We start from the raw sequence: 22,914 nt of genomic DNA, 5'->3' as shown, positions 1-22,914 counted from the left end.
TGTCGTAACTCATTTGGCGCTTGACAAAAGGTTTTTGGGGCCAAAATGGTTCCTGTGGAGGACGCGGTGTGCAGATCCAGTGAGACGTGATGAGCGCTATCTGCAGCGGAGCATGAAGGGTCGACCCGAACCGACCGAACATCTGCTTCCCATCTCGCGCAGTCACTCAGAGACACTTTTCCTCGCGACTATCTTTCATTTTGTCCTCACTTTGATCTTTTTTTCCTCCACACTTTCAGCCACTTCTCTCGTCACCGCGGATCCCTTTTTTTTTTCCTGACTTCTTTCGTGCCGTTCGGCCTCCGCGTTGGCGAGCGCTGCGATCAGAGAGGCTGTAATTATGACCTCGCGGTGTCTGTGAGTTATCGTCCTTTTTTTTTTCTTTTTTTTTGGCAAAGAACCACAGCGGTGACGGCGTGGCGTTTGAGAGCAGCTGCGAACAAAAAAAGCCCCCCCTCCCAAAAAAAAAAAGGTGGAGGGAGGGAGAGCCGACAGCTTCACACGAGGTGAAGGAGACTCGAAGGAAGTGGAAAAAAAACTCTTAGGAATTGAAAGTGCACGCATAAACAAAGTACTTTAGCGAAGCTCTGTTTTTCTCTCCGTAATCCCTGTTGGAAGTAAATACGCTCATCCGTCTCTGTCTCCCCGTCGCTCGCTGAAAGAGCGAGTCGAAAACTGTTATGAATTTTCATGAGAGTTGAATTTATTGCCGCTAAAGGTTGCCGCCGCTCGGCGACCGGGGGGGATTCGGATTTCCTCGTTGAATGTCAAAGACGAAGGAGGAAGAGGAGGAGGAGGAGGAGGAGGAGGAAGAGGAAGTCGAGCTTAACGGTTGGTGAAGGAGGCCGGCCGTGGAGCCACGTCTTTGTCTTCTGCTTCCGGGTGTGGCGGCTACGGCCTTTAGATTTGTGTAATATTTGTACTTTTACAGTTGTGTTCATGTCCTGAACCATTTGAACTTAAATGGAAAGTAACAAAAAAAAAGCAAACTGGGTAAAAGCAAACGAGAAAACTTTCTTTTTTTTCTCTCCTCCCCTTCCATCCATCCATCCATCACGCGTCTCCCTACACACACACGTACACACACTTCCGGATTTGTACTTAGCCCGAGGCCTCTGGGTAAAAACGCATAAGGAAGGAGAATAGGGAAACTTTGAAGACTTCCATCTTTCATGTGAGGAATTGTTTCTCATGCTCACATCAAAGAGAACGCGAGTAGCCACGGAGGACACGGGGCCGTCTCTAGTCGAATCACAGGACTTCAGGGTTTCCAACCGAGCGCGCTGCACGCCGTTCTGTTTCCTTTCTCTTTTTCCCTTTCTGCAAAACTTTGCAAAACTTTCTCATCAGCAGCGCGACCGACCTTGAGAAAGTAGCAAAAAGCGTCGCTTCGACCTCGCGGATCTTCCGCCCGCCTCCCGTCCTCGTCCCGACTGTACGACGGCGCCGCGTCCTCGCCCCGGCTTCAACTCTCAACCTCCCAGAATGCAACGCGGCGGGGCGTCCCGCGGTTCCCTCTCAGCGGTTTCCAGTGGAGTCGAGCATTGCGACGCCCCGGGCCTCAAACGTTCACATGTTGAAAAAACTCATAATCTCAGATATTTCTCGCTGTCAAAACAGCCGGAGTTTCAGCAACGCTTGTGAATCGGGAACATTGTAATCAGCTTTGACTGGAGCGGGTCTCTCTCTCTCTCTCTTTCCATCTCTCTCTCTCTTTCCATCTCTCTCTCTCTCTCTTCTGACACACACAGCCGCCCTTACACTCGTTTTAATCTCTTCAGAAGCACCAACCGACTCGGCGCCCACAGGGCTCGTCTTTGTGTCGGTGTTGGGAGGAAAACTTCAAAGGTAGTTAAACATCACAGGGAGGTCGCGGCGAGGCCCTGACCTCCGACTATACGGGGCCGTCACACAAAGACACCGTCTGCCGAGCGATGGGAATCCTAATCGCTCTTAACTGACGCGCCACTTCTTGAGAGGACGGGGAACTCTGGACCTCGCCAACCAGCGGAGCGCAGGAAAAAAGATGAAGGACGAAGAAGAGTCTGTTTTAGATGGTGACGCCCATTCATGATTAGGATATTATCCCATTGTGTCTTGTGTGTGTGTGTGTGTTGTTTTCGAGAGGCCCCCCAGCATTAATGGGGTTATTCAACATTAAAGAGTTCATCAGACAATCCGGAGTCGGTACGCGGCGTATTAATGAGCCAGTTAAGTTACAATTAAAGCTCTAATTATATCATTCTGCACCTCAGGTATTAACACCGATGCACTAACCTATCCACCTCCGCGCATGCAAACTGCGGTATTTAATGCTCCGAGGAAATCAAGCTGAATTACACCTCCCTGGGAACGTTAATCATGCGCTGTTTGATGCCTGACGTTGACGCCGGCGCGGCCGTGCATGAATGAGTGATAGACTGGTGGAGAAAGGAGGCTGCCCAGCGTGAAAAACAACAGCAACGACAATTAATGCAGTTATTTCTGAGTTCCTCTATCGCATGTTGAGTAATCCTGACGCCCCCCCCTTCCCTCCCCTCCTCCTTTATAATGCTAACTCCTGATAAGTAGTACTCCATCTTGATGAGTCACTGTCGGCGACCCACTCAAGTGCCTTTTATCACGCCGCGACTGCTGAAAAATGTTTGACATCCGCCTTCTATGCACGAGCGAAAGGTTTTGTAATTCATCCGGTGACGATAGATAATCATTCATTAATGTTTTTTTTTTGTATAAAACGGAGGCCCCCGTGTCGTCCCCCCCGGAGCACAAAGACTCGGCCGGTATCTGCTCCGACGAGCGGCTCTCTCTCTCGTGGACGTGACCGTTTAAATTCTGTTTTAAAGCAGCATAATGACAGCTGAATGTGGGTTAGACAGGCTGCAGAGGCACAAAAGGATGAGCCGCCGTGATATGAGATTCAGTCTCACGCGGCCAAAGGAGACAAAAGCAAAGCTTTTGTACCAGACTGGCAAAAGGCGAGAGGTTTTTTTTCTTTTTACTGAAAAGCATGACCAAAACATTTGAATGGAACAGTGAGCCGGCAAAAAAAAGAAGCGGCCTGAGAGAACAATAAGCTAATCAGTGGAGGAAATTATGTCTTAAAGCTTGACGTCAGTCGGGGGGAAGTGCGCAACGCCGGGAAAACATCCAGTCCACTGTTTCTGTTCTGATTAACAATGAGCTGTGAATAAAGCGACGGCCTCACAGAAGATCTATCGCAATCTGTGGCTGGCAAGGAAGAAACTCCTGCTGTTAAAGCACTAATGAAGGTGTTGTAATGATCATTTGACCCAAAATAAACCCCGTGTTTAGTCTTCGCTACAGCGCCGTCGCCCGACCTTAAAGGACCACGCCACCAACTCTGAACATAAATCCTATCATCCCTTTTTTTTTTATGGGATTAACGTAAATCCAATCATTCTACTGCAAGGACATATGCAACTTTACCAACATTAAATTACCCAATCGCCCTCATAGCCGCCTGAAAAAAAGTGCCACCAGCCGAAAACGCTTCATCCGACAGCGAGCAGAGTTCCTGTTAAACTGAAGCGTCTAATCTCGTCGGCTCGCTTCCAAGGACGGGCAATTTGAAAGAAGACAAGTCTCCGTAATCAGACAAGCGAGAAACTCTCTTCCTCCGGCTCTTCTTTGCTCACCAGTGGGAGAGAGAAATAGAGCTGAAAGGTAACGTCTGATATTTATATAATGACCACGTTCATGATAAACGACTGCTAAGCCAGACGGCAACCTGCGGTTCTGAAAAGTGAAGTCTTAAACTGGTTGTATAGAAGTCTCTGAGAGAAGGATCCTACTTCTCTCTTGATTTAATCCCTCAGTAAACATTGTCAACGTGAATTTATGATCTTTAAACTTTCAAATCTTCTTCAATACAGCATGAAGTCCCATTTAGAGTGCTCTTAAGTGGGCGGAGCTACTTTGTGATTGACGCGTCACTCCTGGTTGCCAAAAAAAAAAACAAGATGGCGACGGACAAAATGCAAAACTCGAGGCTTCAAAGTGGCGGTCCCCAAACCGATGATGTCACATTGACCACGCCCACTTTTTACAGACTTATAGTCTATTTGCTAAACTCTCCTTTGGTCCAGTTTGTGTTAAACTTTTCCCTTAAGGGGGCAGAGCTACTTTGTGATTGACGCTTCACTCCTGGTTGCAAAAAAAACAAGATGGCGACTCACAAAATGCAGAACTCGAGGCTTCAAAATGGCCGTCCCCGACGAATTGACTACGCCCACTTCTTATAGACAGTCCATGTGCTAAACTCTCTTTTGATCCAGTTTTTTGGTCCTTTCGGTTTACTTTGCAGAGCTAAAATGGTGATTTCTCCGTGGTTAGAGGGAACATACCAAACTACATAAGTTCAACAGAACAGGCAGAGCTGTGTTTGCACATCTGCCAGAAATGCTGAGATCACTGCTACAGTTCTGCTCCTTTACGGGCATATAGTCATGGTGACACATGTTGAATTCCTTGTGTGCGTTATGTGCACACTCTGCACCTCAAGTACGTTTTAAACCAGAATTTAACTGGTCACGAAAACACCCCGACATTTCTTCTGCGAGGACGGGACTTATTTCACAGTTACCCCCGCCATTGAAAAGTGAGGGTGAGACTTTTTGGCATGAAAAAAAAATTAAATTGAGCCGTATCCCTGTCTGAGCGAGGTCATCCCACCCCTCCATCATAAGAGCCTCACCTCGGCACACCGGTGTCAGAGAGCTGCCTGCAGCTGAAAATAACACTTTGCAGAGCAGCTGTCAGAGTCGTAGCAGCCGGCATTAGCATTGAATCCATGAAGGGAATTCATATCTGTCAATACACTTCACAAGCGCTTGTCTAATGGGCGAAGAAATATCCTCTGAATGCCATGTTTTGGAAACAATACTGTTTGAAATCACAACTCATGTTTGGTGTTTTTCGAGATGTAAACACGGCATCGTCTTCAGTCGATTGGCGCTTGTGAACAGTCCTCCTGTGAATCATAATGAGCATGAGAGAACAAAACCGTATCACAGACAACCGTGTATCCTAAATTACATTTATGTAATGCTGATTTCACACCAAATCTCCATTGTAGTGTATACCACGTGCACAGGTAATTGCGGGGTGTTGGGGTGGATAGTGCGGCGCCTTGACACCAGAGAGCAGGGTTCACACCCTGAGCAACAAAAGCACTTAAAGTTAAAGTTTGGCATCCTGTTTTGTCCTTCCAGCCGCCGATTATTCCTTTAAATAATTAACAACGACCCGTATCTTTCCCTTCAAGGTGCAACATATGGGATTGGGAGCATTTATAATACACACAACGACGGCTGAGCCAGTTGCTCGGCGCTACCTGTGCTAACAGAGCTAACTGTGCTAACAGAGCTAACTGTGTTATCTGTGCTAACAGTGTTATCTGTGGTATATGTGCTAACTGTGCTATCTGTGCTAACTGTGTTACCTGTCCTAACTGTGCTAACAGTGCTAGATGTGTTATCTGTTGTATATGTGCTAACTGTGCTATCTGTGTTACCTGTGCTAACGGCGCTATCTGTCCCAACTGTGCTAACAGTGCTAACTGTGTTATCTGTGCTAACAGTGTTATCTGTCCTAACTGTGCTAACAATGCGAACTGTGTTATCTGTGCTATCTTTGCTAACAATGCTAACTGTGTTATCTGTGCTATCTTTGCTAACTGTGCTAACAAATAGAAAAGGTGCCGACAGAGATAACAGTGTTAAAATGAAGGGGAACTGGAGGGAGAGTGACTTCATGCTCTGCTCAGGGAGACGTTACTCCGTTAAACCTGCAGTCAGCAAATAGTTGTTTGCTGAGATATTAATGCTCTGCATCCTGCACGCTGCACCTTTAACTCAGCACCGCCTTAAAGTGACACTGGCGAAGGGAAACACTTATGAAACACATAATCAGGGGAGGTTTTTGCTGACATTTCATGTTCTGTTGAGAAAAAACACATTATACCTGCTACTACTTTCTGAATAGATGAGCTTTGCAAGTAAAAAGTGTGTGCATTGTATCCATTTTCTTTCTTTTTTTATACATCATCCAAGATTAGTTGTGTTAGCTGAGAAACGTGAACAGTTCAGGGTTAATATTGTGGACCAGAATGAGAACACATGACTGGGAGGGAGAGAGAGACACAGTGTCGGTATCTCTCTCCATCGTACATCCTCTCTTTTTCCCCTTTCTTCCATCTTGTTTCTTCAAATCTGCCTTTCAGCCAGTTTGTCCACCTCCTATCTGTGCACTCCCTCCCTTATAACCTTCACCACTGCATTATTGTCCTGTTATGTTTAATAAATCTTTATCATGCCCCCCCCTCCTCCCTCTTCTCCCCTTCCCTCATTTCCCATGTCTCTTCCCCTGTTGTCTCTCTCCATCCCTCTTCTCGTCCTCCTCTCCCCCTTTTCCTTCTTCCCTGGATTGCTGTTGTAATGAACCCATAAATTGGAGCAACACAGCGGTGGCTACAGGTTGGGTTGGAGGGGGAGTGGAGGAGGGGGGGGGGGATTCTGACAGAGGGAGAGAGATATAGAAAGAAGAGAGAGAGCAGGGATTGGAGGGGGGAGGGCAGGGCAAGGATTCATTCCTGCAGACAGGGGAAGAGATATGACTCCAGTTGGAGAGGAGACAGACTACAAGGGGGGAGGAGGAGGTGCAGAGATGGAGGAGGAAGACAGACAGAGATAGGTAGGGGGAGGGGCAATGGGGTGGGGGGGGGAGACGACGACTCCATAAATTGGTTTCAGGAATTAATTTGCGCTAAGCTAAGGTATAGCCTTGGAACATGCCATCCCAGTCAGACTACAGGTCCTGTGGAAGGGAGACGGATCACAATGGCAGCAGATGGTGGAAAAAGTGGCGATGGCGTCTGTGGGGAGGGGGGGGGGGGGGCGATGGCGTGCCACGGGAGAGGTGTATGGTCGGGGTGACAGGGGGTGCAGGAAAAAATATAACAGAGACAGATGAGGCCCAGACAGACAGACAGACAGACAGACAGACAGACAGACAGACAGACAGACAGACAGCTCAAATGTACTGTGAAACACAAGCGGCCACCTGGCGACCGCCACGGTCCCACTGGACTGCTGGGTAACGATGCTGTTGGGTGCTAAATATCCTCAGCGTGTGAATGCTCGTCGCCTTGCAGCGTTTCTAATTACCGCGGCGGTGTCGGGCTAATACATATTGGCAGGACTGTAGTATTCATTAGCAGATAAGATTCTGCAATGTCTCAACTGCAAATGGGGAAGAAGAAAAAAAGAGTCGGGGAGTAATTGTAATTTATTTTTTGGGAAAATCGCAAAACAAGCTCGCAAACGACTTTTGGCTATGAGCTAATATGTTTCCACTCAAACGTACACTTTTATTTGTCCTTAATTTGAGAGATTCATGGCGTGGTTAAATCTGTATTCCTTATTGCTGGTGTAAAATGCGTCGCATGGATTTATCTCCTTCCCGTTAAGATGAGGGATAATAAACTTTCCGACTCTAATAATCATCATTTCTCACAGATTGAGTCCATTTCCACTTTCATGTGCGCAGTTTGCTAAGTTTTCACAGTACAGTTGACACCTGAAGCCAATAAAACTGATGGCGAACGGGAAGGAAGAGGAGGCAGGATGGGTGGAGCGGGAAATGAATGCTGCTCACTGCGGTGCTCGATTTGCCATGCTGAAAAAGCATTAAGCTGCATGGAGGCAAAACTGTGCTTAATACCATCAAAGCATTCAAAGGGGGAAGAAAAAAGGCAAATATATAAATAGCAAAAAAAAAAAAAAAAAGGAAGTCTCAGACCAAGCCATGCAGGATATCAACTGCTCACAAGAAAATCAAACAAATCTCATCGGCGCTGACTCTTATATCGAAAAGAAAGGAAAAAGAAAGGATAGTTGAGCTGAAATTGAAATAGAACTGATACATACAGAAACAAGCTGCAAAGGTGTTTTGTAAAAATCATAATAATAATGATTGTACAGAGAAAAAAAAACAGCAGGAAGCATTGTTTTGAAATGTGAAGCCCTGTTGCCGTTACCTGAGCGTCCCCCGCCCCCAAATCATACAATATATATATATTTATTATTCTTTTAGCATACCTCGCCATTAAAGGTGAGGCTGGAGTAGTTTCCCACCTGCTCAGGTAAAGGCAACGAGGGCTGCAGGCAGCATGGTGTGATGCTGGCTGCAGGCATGCTGTCTGAAGTCTCTGCCACCATTGTGCTTCTGGATCCGCCCGCCGGGCGCCGGACTGCTTCCAGCTGACGTTCGCTGCTCTGACGGCGTTTCACGGTGGTGTGAACGCTGGCTTTGTGGAAGTCCAGTGCGTTTTTTTTTAAATTTAGTTTTTGCTTGACGCCGTGTGAAGCAATGAAAAACGTTCTTAACAACGGTAAAACAACAACCGTCGCACACTTTCTGACATCGCGCTAAGCGACGAGCGAGAATTCGACGTTTACTTTTTGTTTTTTTAGGTTTAACGCGCGACTCGAACGACGGTCTCCTGAGTGAAAGTGTTTGTTTTACTCGACCATAATGTCAATATCTACGCCATTTTCTTCTTCTTCTTTCTTTCGTCTGTCTATATAAAGCTCTGACTGGGAATGAAACACCATAATTAACCATCTACATCTCCTCAAAGACACGTGATGCTGCCTCTAACAGCATGAAGTATGCAACGTAGCGGGGAATATTTTATTAAAAGGGACACAACATGTTGCAGTGACCTTTTAATTATCATCATTTTCTTACTTTCCCCCCTCAGATGTGCGTCGTTCTACACTCGTCTCCTTCCCTCCTCTCCTCTCCTCTCCTCTCCCCTCCTCTGTCTCATTCATCCAGCGAACCGTCCTTGAGGATGTGCGGCATTAGCCAGGTTGTTAACAAGGGAGAGAAAAGGGCGGGCGTTCAATGTCATGTCACCGCGTCGCAAAGCATGACAGAGCCGTCTTCTCCGGGAAATAAACACCTCTGCGTTTTTTTTCTTCTTCTTCTTCTGCTTCTTCTTCTTCTTCTTCTTCCGAGGGCGTAATGGTGTGGATATTACATCTCCCGTGGGACATTACGGCCCGTTGATAATAAATCCATCCTGCCGAGCGCTGGCTGTTTGTCTGGTTGTGTGTGTGTGTGTGTGTGTTAACGAGCGCAGAATGTGTACTACGTGTCTGCATAATGTGACGTCGGTGTGTTTGCATACGTTTTCTAACGCGCGCAGCGTGAGGCAATTTGTCCCCTGGAGAGAAAGAGATCCACCATCCCTCCACCTCGTCAGCTGGAAGCAACCAGGCGGCCGTAAATCTCAATTACACAAACCCCCCCCCCCCCCCCCCCTCCTCCCCCGGCCTCCCTCCCCCCTCCCCCTCCCCCTCCCTTGCCACAGGTGACAACGGACCAGACCGGCTGCCCCGCCGCTTCCTGTTCCAAGGCTTACCATTGGCTTCGGGCTGGGTCTGAGAGGGCACGGCTACGTAGGGGTCCTCCCCTTTGTCTGAGCTCATGGGGGGGTCCTTCCGCTCCACCATGCGGCCCCGCCCCAGGGGGCCCTCAGCGGCCTCGGGCGGGGCCGAGGTGGGGAGGGAGAGGGTGCGGTGGTGGTGGTGGTGGTGGCGGTGATGGTGGCCTGCCGGACACAACACAGGTTAAAACCCACGCTCAGGGTGGAGGGGGGGGGGGGGGGCATTGAAGGGGGGACTGGCTTCAGTGCATGTGAGCACAGGGGCAGCGGGGGTGCTAACACACACACACACACACACACACACACACACATCTATTCCTCCTTTGAAGCGTACACACACACCCATATAAGGACATCTGCAGGGATGTGCGATGCAACAAAGTGTTTCTCCATGGTGACCCTGAGGTAACTCGTTAGCAAATGTGGTGTGTGTGTGTGTGTGTGTGTGTGTGTGTGTGTGTGTGTGTGTGTGTGTGTTTCTCAGGATAGACGTGCCCTTTCTTTTCCTGTCACTCTCTGCCGCTCTCACTCTCTCCCCTCGCGTTCTGACTGACATGTCAGAGCTCCTTTGGGCCCGTCTCGGCGGAGCAGAGTACAATGGCGTTGCTCTAACTCACCACAGGGTGCCCACCTTTGATATGAAGGACGAGAGACAAAGTTTCTTTCCATCGCTCCCCGTTGAAAAGCCTGAAACTTTTTTCTTCCGCTGCGGATCGCTTCTAACTCTGTAACCCAAGCGCTCTGCTCGTCTAACTTCATCAACTCCATTTGTCTTATAATTTGCTGCTTTTCCTCGTCTCCTGGAACTGAATATTGTGTTATTTTGGACGACACCTTGGGCTCTGGGAAGAAGTACTGTTAATTAATCGGGAATATAATTGGTATATTTAATTGGCAAAAGGATAATTGTACATTTTCCTCTCTCATCCCTCTCTTTTCTTGTCTCCTACCTCTCCGCTTACGTCCCCACCTTTTTTTTTCTACGTTTAACACCCGAACGTTTAGCGTCCTGCACGGCCCGCTGATCTTTATTTAGCGAGGCCTCTCTCAGCGGCGCCATCGATCACGAGAAGCGCTAACGCTTAATGAATTTTCGCAGATTTTGGCTCCGCCTCGTAATTAACTTCCTTAACGGCTGAACGAACTGCGGGCCAACAGTTGAAGAGGGCAAGTTACACCGGTAACAACGAGAACAGCACGCCGAGGATGTCTCAACACCTGCCGGTTGCCACAAAGTGCTCTTTCATACCTTTCGTACCTCTCTCCTCCACCTCTGTGTGTGTCCCCCCCCCCTTCTGTTTTCTGTCATAAGCAGAGTTTGTGCATCCGCTTTGTCTGACTGATTATTTTGGAGCCATGCTAATCACATTACCGTCCCACATGCTAACGCTTAAGCCCCCCTCCACCGTTTTGCATGATCTACATATTGTGTTTAACATAATGTAATAAAAGAAGGCAAAAAAAAATAAAAAATCCACCCTTGATGAAGACTGACAACACTTTTATCAACCGCCTCTGTGGAGCTCTCCCCACGGAGGAGGTGACAGCAATGTGTGTGTGTGTGAATATGTGTGTGTGCAGATGTGCGAGCGCCGTTTTTAATGTGTGTTTATGCTGTTTGAAGAGGGGCGGAGCCTTTCAAGGAGGCTAACGCCGGCGATGCTGCTGGTAGACGACGCACAACACCACCCGGAGCCTCCTCCTCCTCCTCCTCCGTGTGCCACGGCAATCATTAAAATGATTTATTTAACTATTGGCCCAAGGCTGAGAGATTAGTGTGACAGGCCTATTTTATAATTCATCCCCCCACCGCCAGGGGAAGTGCAATTCAGGCAGATGACACACATAGGGAGAGCTCGGAGCCACAGAGCTCCTCCGCGGATCAGGGAGGAGGAGGAGAAAGAGAAAAAAAAACTGCCGACGGATGCACATCCCTCTCTTCCTGCAGATTAAAAGAGAGGCGAGGGCGTCTAGTCGGGAGTGGAGGAGAGGAGGACGAAGAGGGGGCATTTATTTATCTGCAAATCCATATCAACCACCGACAGATAGACGGAGGGGGGGCTAAGACTTTGTTTGGGGTGTTGTGAACTGGGTGTTGTCTGTGTGTGTGTGTGTGTGTGTGTGTGTGCGTGTGTGTGTCTGGAAACACACGCAGACAAGCCTGTGGGAGCATATTCAGCACTATAGGGGGGTGCACACCAACACAGATGCCTTTTTCTGACCCCGGATCTCCAAAAGGAGAGAGGAGCACAGTGGGTGGGGTACAGCCACAGGGGTGAGGGAGAGAAAGAGAGGGAGAGAGAGAGAGGGAGAGAGAGAGAGGGAGAGAGCTAGGCTTTCTGGAACGACTTTAAAATATCTATTCTTGTCATTCTGTATGGATCTGACTGTTTGATCTGGCAGCTGCGAGGTATGGGTGTGAGTGTGAGTGTGTGTGAGAGAGAGAGAGAGAGAGAGAGAGAGAGAGAGAGAGAGAGAGAGAGAGAGAGAGAGAGAGAGAGAGAGAGAGAGCGATTTATGGAAAACCATAAAAAAAACAAGGTGGATGTGTGGGTGCTCCGCCGCGGGCTAATCACTTCTGTTTATCATCCTTTCGATCGACTCCAGCGGTGAGCGCGTCACGGCTGTGACCGTGAGACCATTCGGTGTCTGAAGAGGAGAGCATTTTATAAGGGAACAGAAAAAAAAATTGTGCGTCTGCGCATGTTTGCGTCGCCTTTATTTTTTTTCGTGCCAACCGCGCGCACACACACACACACACACACACACACGCGCGCTCGGTGGCCGTTGGCAGAAAGGCATCGGATCGTTTCCCGACTCCAAAAACAGGCCGGTCTAATCTCCCTCTCCCTCTGTTCACACATGTCCCGCTTAATGTGCACACTGAAGCATTTCTGCACCACCAAAGTCTTGAACCACCGACAACCAGATCCATCCAATTAGAAGCGAAAAGGTCAGGGCTAATCGATGACGTTGCACAGGGGGGTAAAGAGGAGTTGGAACAATTAAGGAGGAGGAAAGCAAGGTCTAATAGCATCTGAAGGGGAATAGAATCAGCATTAAAAAGGTTTCTCATCCCTAATTTCTAATTCTATGCCCTTTATTCTGGACTCCAAAAGGGGGCGGGGCAATGGGGGGAAACACTACGAGGAGTGAATTGCACCGACCGTGCTTTGTTTCATTACCTTTGTAGCTGGAGGGAACGTCTATGAAAAAAAGAAGGAACGAAATGAATCCCGTTAAAAAGCATGAGTCATTAATAACCCGTCTTTACGCGTGTGGGAGGAGTTTTCATTTCCTTGAGAGGGGATGATGGATTGACTGGATGAAGGGGCGTGGCCCGGCGCTAAAGAGTCGAAGGGGACATGAAACGCAGCTCCTGCCTTTTATTTGAGTATAAAATAGTGGGATACTTACCGTTCAGCGCCACAAAGGTGTCTGGAAGAAGCAGAAAGGAAATGAGGGAGAAACATGTTATTGCTGGCAGTAAAGACGGCTTCTGCCTTTTAACATGATCAAAAAAACCACGACTTCGAAAGTAATTCAGAATCGACCGACTGCTCGATATTCTCCCAACTTTAAATCAGAGGTGATCTATAGCCTCTGCGGCTAATGAAGGTTCAACACTATGGCTTCCCTTGACTAAACACACTGATGAAATTGAAGGGAAGATGCATTTACTCTGAGTAAACAGTGGAAATTGAGATGAAATTGACTAAGAGGAGCGATCGGAGGTCAAATTGTTCTGAAGTTTGTCTCGCGGACGGAGTGTCGCATCCGACGAGCAAACAGATAGTCTGGATATGAAAAGATGAAATATACATCGAGCTATAAAAAGGCCTTTCGAGACTTTTGAGGCCGGCGAACAAAAGTCACAAGTCAGGTCTCGTTCCCTTTTTCGTAGCCAATTGCACAACAAAAAAAAGGCAATTCAGTGTTTGCCCGAGTGGACACAACACTCTTATTGACCGGAGAGACACCAGGTGGGGGGGGGGGGGAGGAGGACAGAAGAGGACGAGAGACGAACAGGGACAGATGGATGGAAGAGGCTGAAAGAGAGGATTGTGAGGAACAGACGGGGGGAGGAAGGAAGAAGGAAAACGCAGGGCCGAGAGAAGAGGGAGAGTTAACAGAGGAGAGAGGAATGGTGGTGGTGGTGCAAGGGGGTGGTGTAGAAATAGAGGAGGAAAAGATAAGAGTGAAGAGGGCCTGCTTACTTTGGCAGTCTCCCAGGCCATCTGTGTTACCATGCTCCACGTCCTGCTCAAAGGCTGATCTGCAAAGAGGGGGGGGAACAGAGACATCATGGTCAGCGGAGGAAAAACAGGCCGGGCCACGCAGGCCACAGCCACACCTCAGCTAATACCAGAGCTGGAGGACGGGCTCTCGCTCCAAATAGCAAACACAGCGTACCCTATAGCGTGCACGCAGTGTGGGCTGCAGGAAGCCCCGCACTGGAAGGGAATCAAAGAACACCTTGCAGGTGCCCCGGAGGCCTGGAAATCAGTGGTTATGAGGAATGCTGGCAGGCTAGTAAATCCATAGCTGGCACAGGACTCGTTGCCAGAAGTGTGGCTACAAATAGATTCATGTGTTGTGTTTGACTGCGAGAGGAACCGTCGTCTTATGGCGGGTACGGTCTTCAAGACGCGCTCCTTCACGTCCTCGGCTCGCTTTACACGAGATCGACTCCATTTTTTTTGAAGTGTCGGCGCGATGCAAATGAAGCTAGCCGCGAACGAGCCGGGTAGCTTAGCTTAGCGCAAAGACTGGAAACAGCGAGCCAGGCTCTGTCCAAAGGTTACACAATCTACCCAAAAGTATGGAAAAATGAAATATGTGCTGGACTATTACCTGACTCTGAGCACTCAAACCAGGTCCTAGCCAAGATGTTGCTTTTTTCACACAAAAAAACAACAACGTAAATATGTATAAAGGTATTAATTTGTGGCGCTGCCAGGCAGATTTTTTGGACAAAGCCAAGCCGAGCTGTTTCCCCCTGTTTCCGGTCGTTATGCTAAACGAAGCTAATCCGCTAATCTGTTCACAGCACAGACATGAACGTGGTATTGATCTCGGTGGGAAAGCAAATAAGTAGATTCCCCTAAAAATGTCAAACTCCTGGTGCATTATGGTGGGAATGTACAGGAAAAGTGACGCTGATTTCATGAAAAAACTTTTTTTCTTCTCTTCCATATCCTTTCTCCTATTTGTCAGCGTCTGACATTATCTGGGTTCAGTAGAGATATGAGGCTGTCGTCCCAATCACATGGGCGAAGAGCGGGGCAGCGAGGGGTGACCACGCCATCATATGACACAGAGAGAGAGAGAGAGAGAGAGAGAGAGAGAGAGAGAGAGAGAGAGAGAGAGAGAGAGAGAGAGAGAGAGTTTGTTTTCTGATGCAATCTGCACGGAGACCTGTTTTCCTCCTGAAAGACCGCCGAGCAGACAGTAAGGAGATATGTGAAACAGAGCGGACCAACTGTCAACCAGGATCACAGTCACGCATGGCAGCTTTTCACAGCCCTCCTCCTCTTCCTCCTCCTCCTCCTCCTCCTCCTCCTCCTCCTCCGCCCGCCTCGCCCTCTCGCTCGTCCTCTCCTCCTCCTGCCAGTCCACCGGCCTCTCATCTTCCTCACCCTCCACTGGTCTCAATTATAGCGTGAAGAAGAATGATTTCTTTCAAAAAAAACAGGATGGAGAGTTTAGGGGTTGGTGGGGGAATACAATTTAATTTCCGCTGCTCTTGTTCTCAAACCCTTCATGTATATTCATGTGTTTTCAGATGATTTAAAAAAAAAAAAATGTTACGCATCCATTTACTTTTCATCTTCCCCCTCCAGTTTCACGGCACCTTAATTGGGGAGAACATTTTGCCCTAATAACCCTTCAAAAGCAGCCACAATAACAGCGGCAGCAGCAGCAGCAGCAACAACAACAGCATCCTCTTTTGATATCTGAGGTTACATTTATTCGGCTTAATCTGTTTTTTTCGCTCATCGCACGCACTCGTAATCTTCTTTGTTGCGCAATTAAACCTGCCGTCTCAGCGATCTCCATCGCGAAATGTCGTCCGGCCTCTTTCACACCGGCAACCTCGTGCTCGTGGTTTTTATAGTGACATTACAGACTCGGATGAATCCCGGCGGTCTCCAGATGAATTAACGATGAGCCGGCGCGCTCCAGCTGCAGGTCTGAGCCTCCACTTGGCCGGCGTGAAAGCCATTGAACCGCAGCACGGACTCCTAGTTAAATGGGTTCGCGTCCCGTCGCGGCTGCGCGATCGCAACGTGTCCCAATGTGACACTACGGGCGGTTCAGCGCAGGGTCGAGGTCCCGCATGATGCTTATTTTAATCAGATTCAAACGGCACTGTACATAACCGGAGGCGGCACGAGGGATGTTATTTATTTATTTTTTTTTAATATCATCTTGCATCGTGATTATTATGTGAGCCGTGCGGTTGCACTGAGGGGACGAAAATGCAGGTCAGGCGTAATATCATTCATTATTCATGTCAGGGAGCGAATGTGCAACCAGGGAGCTCGTTCACTGTACGTACAGCGCGAAGAGTGCGTAACGCATCCTTTCAAAGCCGCCCCCCTTTTCCTTTGGATTCAAGGAAGGAACGCTGGCGGTGAACTCATGCCTTCCCTCGTCAGGGTTTCAGCGGGTTATGAGTCAGTATGTGGGAGCAGATTTAATCAGTGTAAGAGACTCCGGCCCCTTTCCAGAGAACAGTCAGGGCCGCTGGCTGCAACAATGGCTTGAATAATTAACTTGTGCTTTTTTTTAATACGCTCCTCTTTTGTCAGTGAAATACAATTGTGCACCTAGTTTACATAATGACAACCACGCGATAATCATGCGAGTAGTCATCACGTACGTGCACTATATTCTACACTATATACTACTCATGCGATAATATGCATGAGCCCGGCGAGCGGGGCGGGGCGGTGTTGACCATATTGCAGGACGACCGGAGCTGTGTGTGTTTATATATATATGGATATATTTATACATATTTATGGGCACAGTAGGTATATGTGAGAGGCAGAGCTCCACATGAGAACGCTGGCACGCCGGCGCCCAGGCCAGATGGAAGAAGAAAAGAAGGGGAGGCGTGCTGGAGGGAAAGAATATGTCAGAGGAAAGTTGGAAGAAGAAGGATGGGTAAAAATAGACACACACACACACACACACACACACACAGACAGAGACGGGCAGGTAAGGAGATAGATCGGCTGCTGCTGCTTCGGCAGACAAATAGAGGAAATCTGCGAGGAAACAGGAAGAGGGTGCAGATTTTAATGAGGCAAAAAAGAAACTAAACAAAAAGTCGAAGAGGGGTAGAAGTCTCCGTTTGTGTGAGAGCTCACTGAACAGCAAAACGCCTCGTTGTACCACTCATGTGCCGCTCGGCAAATGAATAGCTCACCACGGACCAACAGATCCCACCGGGCCTAATCCCCCCACACACACACACACACACACACACACACACACACACACACACACGCCCCGCCCTCTCTCACTTAGGATATTGTACAGTAAAGGAGCGAGGTCATTTGCCCTTTTAATGCCTCCGTGTCGGCTTCAGCTCCAAAGTGGAAACTCAATCAGTCCACTGCAGCTTTACGGAATAATAATAATAATAATAATAATAGGATAGCTCTCCGTTTGTGTGTGTTTTTTTATTTTTTATTCGAGGACAAGTTTTGTGTGTACTTGTGTGTACTTGTGTGCCTTTGGCGTATTAGCGTGCCAGACCGATCGTTTTGGGAAAAGGGACGAGAGGGGGATCAAATTCATTCGACGTCAAACAGCCACCGGAGCGCTGGTCCCCTTTTGTTATGACTTCATCTGTAAAAATGTTTTTTTCCACACCACAAAACTCCATCTGCTGTTTGTTCAGAGAGCATAATCTGGTTCTGTGTCATAACTACGGCCGCAAATTATAGTTAGCGCGACCACCGAGCGTTCCCTAAACCCCCCCCCGAGGCCCCGAGCCGGAGCGAGCAACACTTTCCTTTCCATTCATCCCTCCAGTAACTCTTTCAGCTTGAGGAAATTGCACTTACACACCATAAAATTAGAAAGATCACAGACACGACAAATCGAGAGATGAATGGCACCGGGCGTGACGGAGAAGGCGAGTATTGTTTTTCTAAAAAGTTGCTTGCAAAAACACATGTGTGTCGCGCTTTTTTTTCTTCTTTTTTTTTACAAAATCACCAGCGTCAGTGATTGACCCTTAGATATGCCCCGCCCCCTTTTTCTGCCCCTCAATCAAGCTGTCAGAGCGGCCATGAAGCCCACACTGGCACTAAAGAGAGAGGCAGACACACGGGTCTACAATTTGTGTTTGAAGGAGACATCCAGGATGTCAAACTGATTCAGGTGAAAAAAAGATAGAAGCTAAAACAAATCTGAGTGTAAAAGTGAGTTTTACTGTAAAGACGATCACCAGTAACACGGAGAGGGAGAAACATTGACTTTAGACGTGACTTCACCTGTAATGACTTCAATCAACAGATGTTTTTATACTGTAAATGCCCATGTGGACACTGTCACATGATGAAATACTCAATGTTCCTAAAGACTGAATCAATAGTCTCCTTGGCAATTAAAGCGACACTCAAGCTGAGGGATGTTTCATTACTGCAACTTTCCAAGTTATTCATGGTTCATTTGATTATTCACAACTGTGCTTTTGTGTCTTTTGTGCGTGACAAAAAAGGCTTTTTCATTGAATGCATGAACTAAAATACTTACTTTGTGTTATCAGGCACCTGTTTGCAGGCTCCCTCTGACACCCAACCACAGTACGGGTCTCTGGCGGCTATACAAGACCTGGGTGAGACACACACACACACACACACACACACACAATCAGACCCTCATCATATTGTACACTGGAGTTTGTTTAAAAGAACGCTTTCACGCGCAAACATCAGCCTCACTTCTTGCATCTCCCGTGTCTCTCGCAGCGAGACAGCGGCACTTTGACCACGCAGGAGGTGAAGGCCACCCACAGAGCGTGACTCTTGCTGTCGATCTGCATGCCGACGATGCGCTTGTCGTCCACGCCGTCGATGCTGCACCTGGGAGACGGCGGAGGAGAGAGGGTCTGGTTAAAAACGACACCAAAAAAAAACACAACAAGTAGGCGGCAAAGGCCCCGAGAGGCCACGCGATGAGATTTAGCAGTTTATTTACGGCGATAAAAAAAAAGAAGAAGATTAAGACGTGGCAGGAAAGACAAACTGCGAGGTCGCGGAAGAAACAGAGATAAAGCTGGACTCCAGGACGCGGGGGTCAGCAACCGAGTGGGAGATAAAGAGAGATAAAGGAAAAGGGATACAGATACAGCGGATAAACAGACAGATGGGCACTGTGAGCAGTCAGCAATAACACTGCACTTAACTGTAAAACCCACTAATACAACCACTCCTCCTCATCCTCCTCCTCCTCCTCCACCATTCCTCCATCCTGCCGGTCTTCTTTTGTCCGCTCGCCCCCTCAGGAGCGCACACTCTAATCCCTCTGGGCGTGTCGCAGCCTTCTCTCCATCCCGCCATCCAGCTCCAGGGATTTTAATCTCTCCCCTTTTTTTTTCCCGCCGCGCTCTCGTCCCGCATTAACGCTCTCAATTAGGAGTCCATCTACGCGGCGTAATGCGCGAGCAAAGTCGCTCACCGTATACATGCGACTGGAGCCAGATGGCCGGTGGCCACCGGCGAAGGCCTCGGATTGGAAGGGAGGAAGGAGACGCGGCGACGGGAGATGGAGAAGAGGGCAGGGCTCTGCCCTTCATCCCCTCCATACGGCTGGTCACATGGTCGCAGCGTGTCGGGGTAGCGAACCAGCGGTAACCTTGAGAGCCCGTCCTGTCGAGCGGCTCGCTCTACTTCTCCTCGGCTGTCGGACACAGTAACGTATCCTCCTTTCCATCCCTCCTCTCCCGGGCCTCTCTCCTCTGTTCTCCCCCCTCCTCCTCCTCCTCTTCCTCCCTTTCTTCATCCATGACCCCTCAGCTAAATATTTGCTTTGGCGAGGGTCACACCGCGGACCATTTTTCCCCTCATTCGCCTCGACTCCGAGTGAGCGACGTCGCTTAGCTCGCTACGGCCGCGTAACGTATTAGCGGTGGGCTTTCGAGGCCGGCTCTGAAGACAAACACAGACCTCGCCGTGTGTGTGAGTGTGTGTGTGTCAGTGTGTGTGTGCGAGTTTCCTTTAATCAGCCAAACGTTTCGGAGGAGCTGGTCTCCGCTGAGGTCGTGGACCGCAGCGCTGCGTTATCCAGGGCCTGAGGGTCTACGTCTTTAATTTAGTCGCTGTGGTTGGGCAGTGTAACCTGATAAAACTCTTTTAAATGATAGAGTAGCCATCTGGCTGGCTGGCCTCACTACACAGCTTTGGGTCGGGGTGGTGGTGGTGGGGGGGGGGGGGGGGGGGCGGCTGGTACTGATGGAGCTGGCGGGTTGGCGGGTTTGGCCCGAGTCTGGAGACGGTTGGAAACAAAATCACTCTAAAACGCATACATATGCAAGAGCCGGCCTTTTCTTTTTGTTTGTAGCAACAGTATCCATGTGCTCCCTTCTATTTATATCCACACACACACACACAAACACACACACACACACACACACATGCGCGTGGACCCAGGGCGACGTACTTGTCCGGGTTGTAGACGTTGAGCTCCTCCAGGAACACGCTGTCGTTGAGGAAGCCGCTGTTCATGTTGGCCAGGAACTTGACGATGATGCCTTTCTCAGAGCCCAGGAAGACCACCGTCTGGTTCCTGTGGGGCCCGGCTTCAGTGTCCACCACGATGCGGGTCAGCCGGTACCTGGGAAGAAGCAAGCGAGTCAGCCAACCAGCCGATGAAGAACTCCCTCAGCAGCACGGTGCATTCACTTGACAAGTTGCGACGTTAAATTAGCATCCCTAAAAAACATTCCCGCGAATGAAAGAGATAAAAAAAAAAAACACCCCAAAATATGCCCAAAATAATAATGATGTTATGAATCAATCAAGTGGTCTGCCTTCCGTCGTTAACGTCAGAGAGAATAAGGAACAGCGGGAGATTACGCAGCCTTAATAATCTCAATAATTGATTTTTGTCGCAGTAGAAAATCTCTTTCCTCGGGTCGGTCCTACGAGACGAACGTTACGAGAGCAAACAGACGCCAGTTGCTGTCTTTCTTTTCTTCTTTTAAGTGACAGCTGGTGATCCGAACCAGGTGCATGAAACTCAATTTTCTAATTCATCATTCGTGAAAAAAAAAATAAATAAAAAAAAAAAAAGCACACCAAGCAGATTCAAGTTAGCGAATGAGACACCTGCCGGTCGGCGTGTTCTGGATCGGAGCCCTGTTTGTGCTCGCGGGTGTTATTTGTGATCAGATAACAAGCACGGGGTTTTCAAGAAACACCTCTTGAGTCTTTCTCCTTTCTACCGACTGACTTCACTGCATCCCAGACGCCGGTATCCATCTGAAGGATTGAAAGATTAAAGATGAGAGCTCATTGGGGGAAAGGTCCCTCATTAGCCGTCGGTTCTCTTTGTGAATAGATTTTGTTATGCGACGAGTGAAAGGTTAACCTCGCCGGCTGCACCGCCAGCCCGTTAAAACAACCGACCTCTTCATCCTCTTCCCCCTCTTCCGACTAATACAAAATATCCCTTGAAAGCGCTCCGTGACATCGGCCTCATCCAATCAAAAACAAAACAGCGATCTGAAGGACTGTTTTGCTCCGGATCCATTCAAGCGGAGAGAGCAGCGGCTCCAAGGACCGTGTCAATGGGATTTGATCCCGGAGAAATAATAGAATCTCAAGGACTAAGACATTCACCGTCCTATTCGGGATAATAAAAATCTCAAGAGTGTCCCTCCCTCCATCCTCACCCTCCTCACCCTCCTCACCCTCCTCACCCTCTCTCCAGTTGATTCACTGTGTCCAGCCAGCTGAGGCCTTCAGCGAGTCTCAGGACAGAAAAGATTTCCTCAAATTTTGCAGCGAGAGCCGGGGTGTCCTCAATCAAACCATTTCTACTGATTTTGTTTCCTGTCGACTTCAGCCCAAGAATGGTTTTACAGTACAAAGACACCGTGACAGATATAGATATTTATATATATATATATATATAGTCGTAACAAAAGAAGGCCTCGCTCCTCTTCCACCTTCACGATGCTTCTTGAGCTTACACGATGCTGCTGATTATGTAAAGGTATAAACAATGTGTTATTCATATTGCACTTGTATGATATGGCGCGCTAATGAGCCGCCATAGTCGTAGAGGGGTGGTGGTGGGGGGGGGGGGGTAACCTCGCTGAAAGCCGGCGCCAAATGTAGGTCAGGCCTCGGCGAAGCAGCGGGCGAGATGCGATTCGATGCAAATCATTTGTAAAAACTCTTTGTTGAGAAGCGATGCTGCGGCCGCTGAGGGTCCGTCAAGGCTCTGGCGAGCAGCCCCCGACCTCAAATCTGAAGCCGCTGCGATTCAGAAGCAGGTCCAAACTAAAAAGCGAGGTCCTCTTTTAAAGCAAAATGTTAAGACTTTTTCACCGAATGCTCCGTCAGCTAGTTGCGCCTCGCCGATGGGATGCGGGTACGCTGTCGCATCCCTCTCCCCCTCTCTCCCTCCTCCCCGAACCCATCGCCTCAAGAGGCCGGCTGAAATGCCTGTGTGTAGTGTGGCTGTGAAAGCCAGACAGACCTTTTTATGATCAAACGGCATCAGCCGCAGTGCACTGGCTTTTGGGGAAAAATGGGCTCAACTCCAGCAAAAAGCAAACAAAAACGTTTTTTTACTTCCAGTATCGTCTCTTTCAAAAAGCTCCTACGAGGGTTCAAACGAGGCAATTTTCGAGAAAGACTAAACATCGCTGGTCCTCCTAATGAGGGCTTAGAAAGGACTTGAAACACGGGAACTCAAATAGTTTACTCTGAAGTCGCCACGCGGTCACTCTGGGAGAGAGATAGTGCCGCTCAGTATTAACCAGTGGAGTTATTGTCCTGGGTTTGAAGACTTTTTTTGGGGGGAGAGAGGGAAGGGGAGAAGGTGGGATCCTTACCGGACCATGGTCTTGAGGAACCAGGGCCTGTTGGCGATGGAGGGCACGGCCTCGTCCATCAGCGGATGCATCTTGATGAAGTTGAGCGTGTCGTCGGGGAACTCGTTGGACACCTTGTACCTCTCCATGGACGGCGTGCCGGCGCAGCTGCCGGGCCTACGGGAAGGAAAGAGGTGGGGATGAAGAAAAAAGCAAGTCGAAGACACAAAAAAAAACACGACATTTCTTTCTTCCTCTTCCGCCGATCGCCGACCAAGACGACGGTGACGGCTTGAAAGAAACACCGGAGCCGACAGGACGTCGTACTTTCCATCAAATCAAACTAAAGTGCGGCCACGAATGACTAAACTCTCGA

General features: G+C 48.7%; 1 protein-coding gene across 2 annotated transcripts in view; it reads right to left on the bottom strand.

The window, feature by feature from the left end:
- The window catches only part of sema6a (sema domain, transmembrane domain (TM), and cytoplasmic domain, (semaphorin) 6A), a 100,918-nt gene that overhangs the window by 5,745 nt on the left and 72,259 nt on the right, over positions 1 to 22,914 (bottom strand). The window contains exons 12-18 of one of the 2 annotated variants that reach the window (XM_068604431.1): positions 22,560 to 22,715; positions 20,156 to 20,329; positions 18,439 to 18,579; positions 18,251 to 18,328; positions 13,693 to 13,751; positions 12,893 to 12,913; positions 9,452 to 9,640 (exon numbers count right to left, since the gene is read on the bottom strand). In XM_068604431.1, coding sequence (XP_068460532.1) covers positions 9,452 to 9,640; positions 12,893 to 12,913; positions 13,693 to 13,751; positions 18,251 to 18,328; positions 18,439 to 18,579; positions 20,156 to 20,329; positions 22,560 to 22,715 — 818 coding nt within the window. The remainder of the gene's footprint in view (positions 1 to 9,451; positions 9,641 to 12,892; positions 12,914 to 13,692; positions 13,752 to 18,250; positions 18,329 to 18,438; positions 18,580 to 20,155; positions 20,330 to 22,559; positions 22,716 to 22,914) is intronic. The other variant, XM_068604432.1, reaches the window with a different exon arrangement.

The sequence above is a fragment of the Clinocottus analis genome, unplaced genomic scaffold, assembly GCF_023055335.1.
Source record: "Clinocottus analis isolate CAN_PGR_092001 unplaced genomic scaffold, fCliAna1.0.p SCAF_7, whole genome shotgun sequence".
Classification (NCBI taxonomy): Eukaryota; Metazoa; Chordata; class Actinopteri; order Perciformes; family Cottidae; genus Clinocottus; species Clinocottus analis.
Note: the sequence above shows the minus strand (reverse complement) of the source record. Positions and strands in the feature narration are given on the sequence as shown.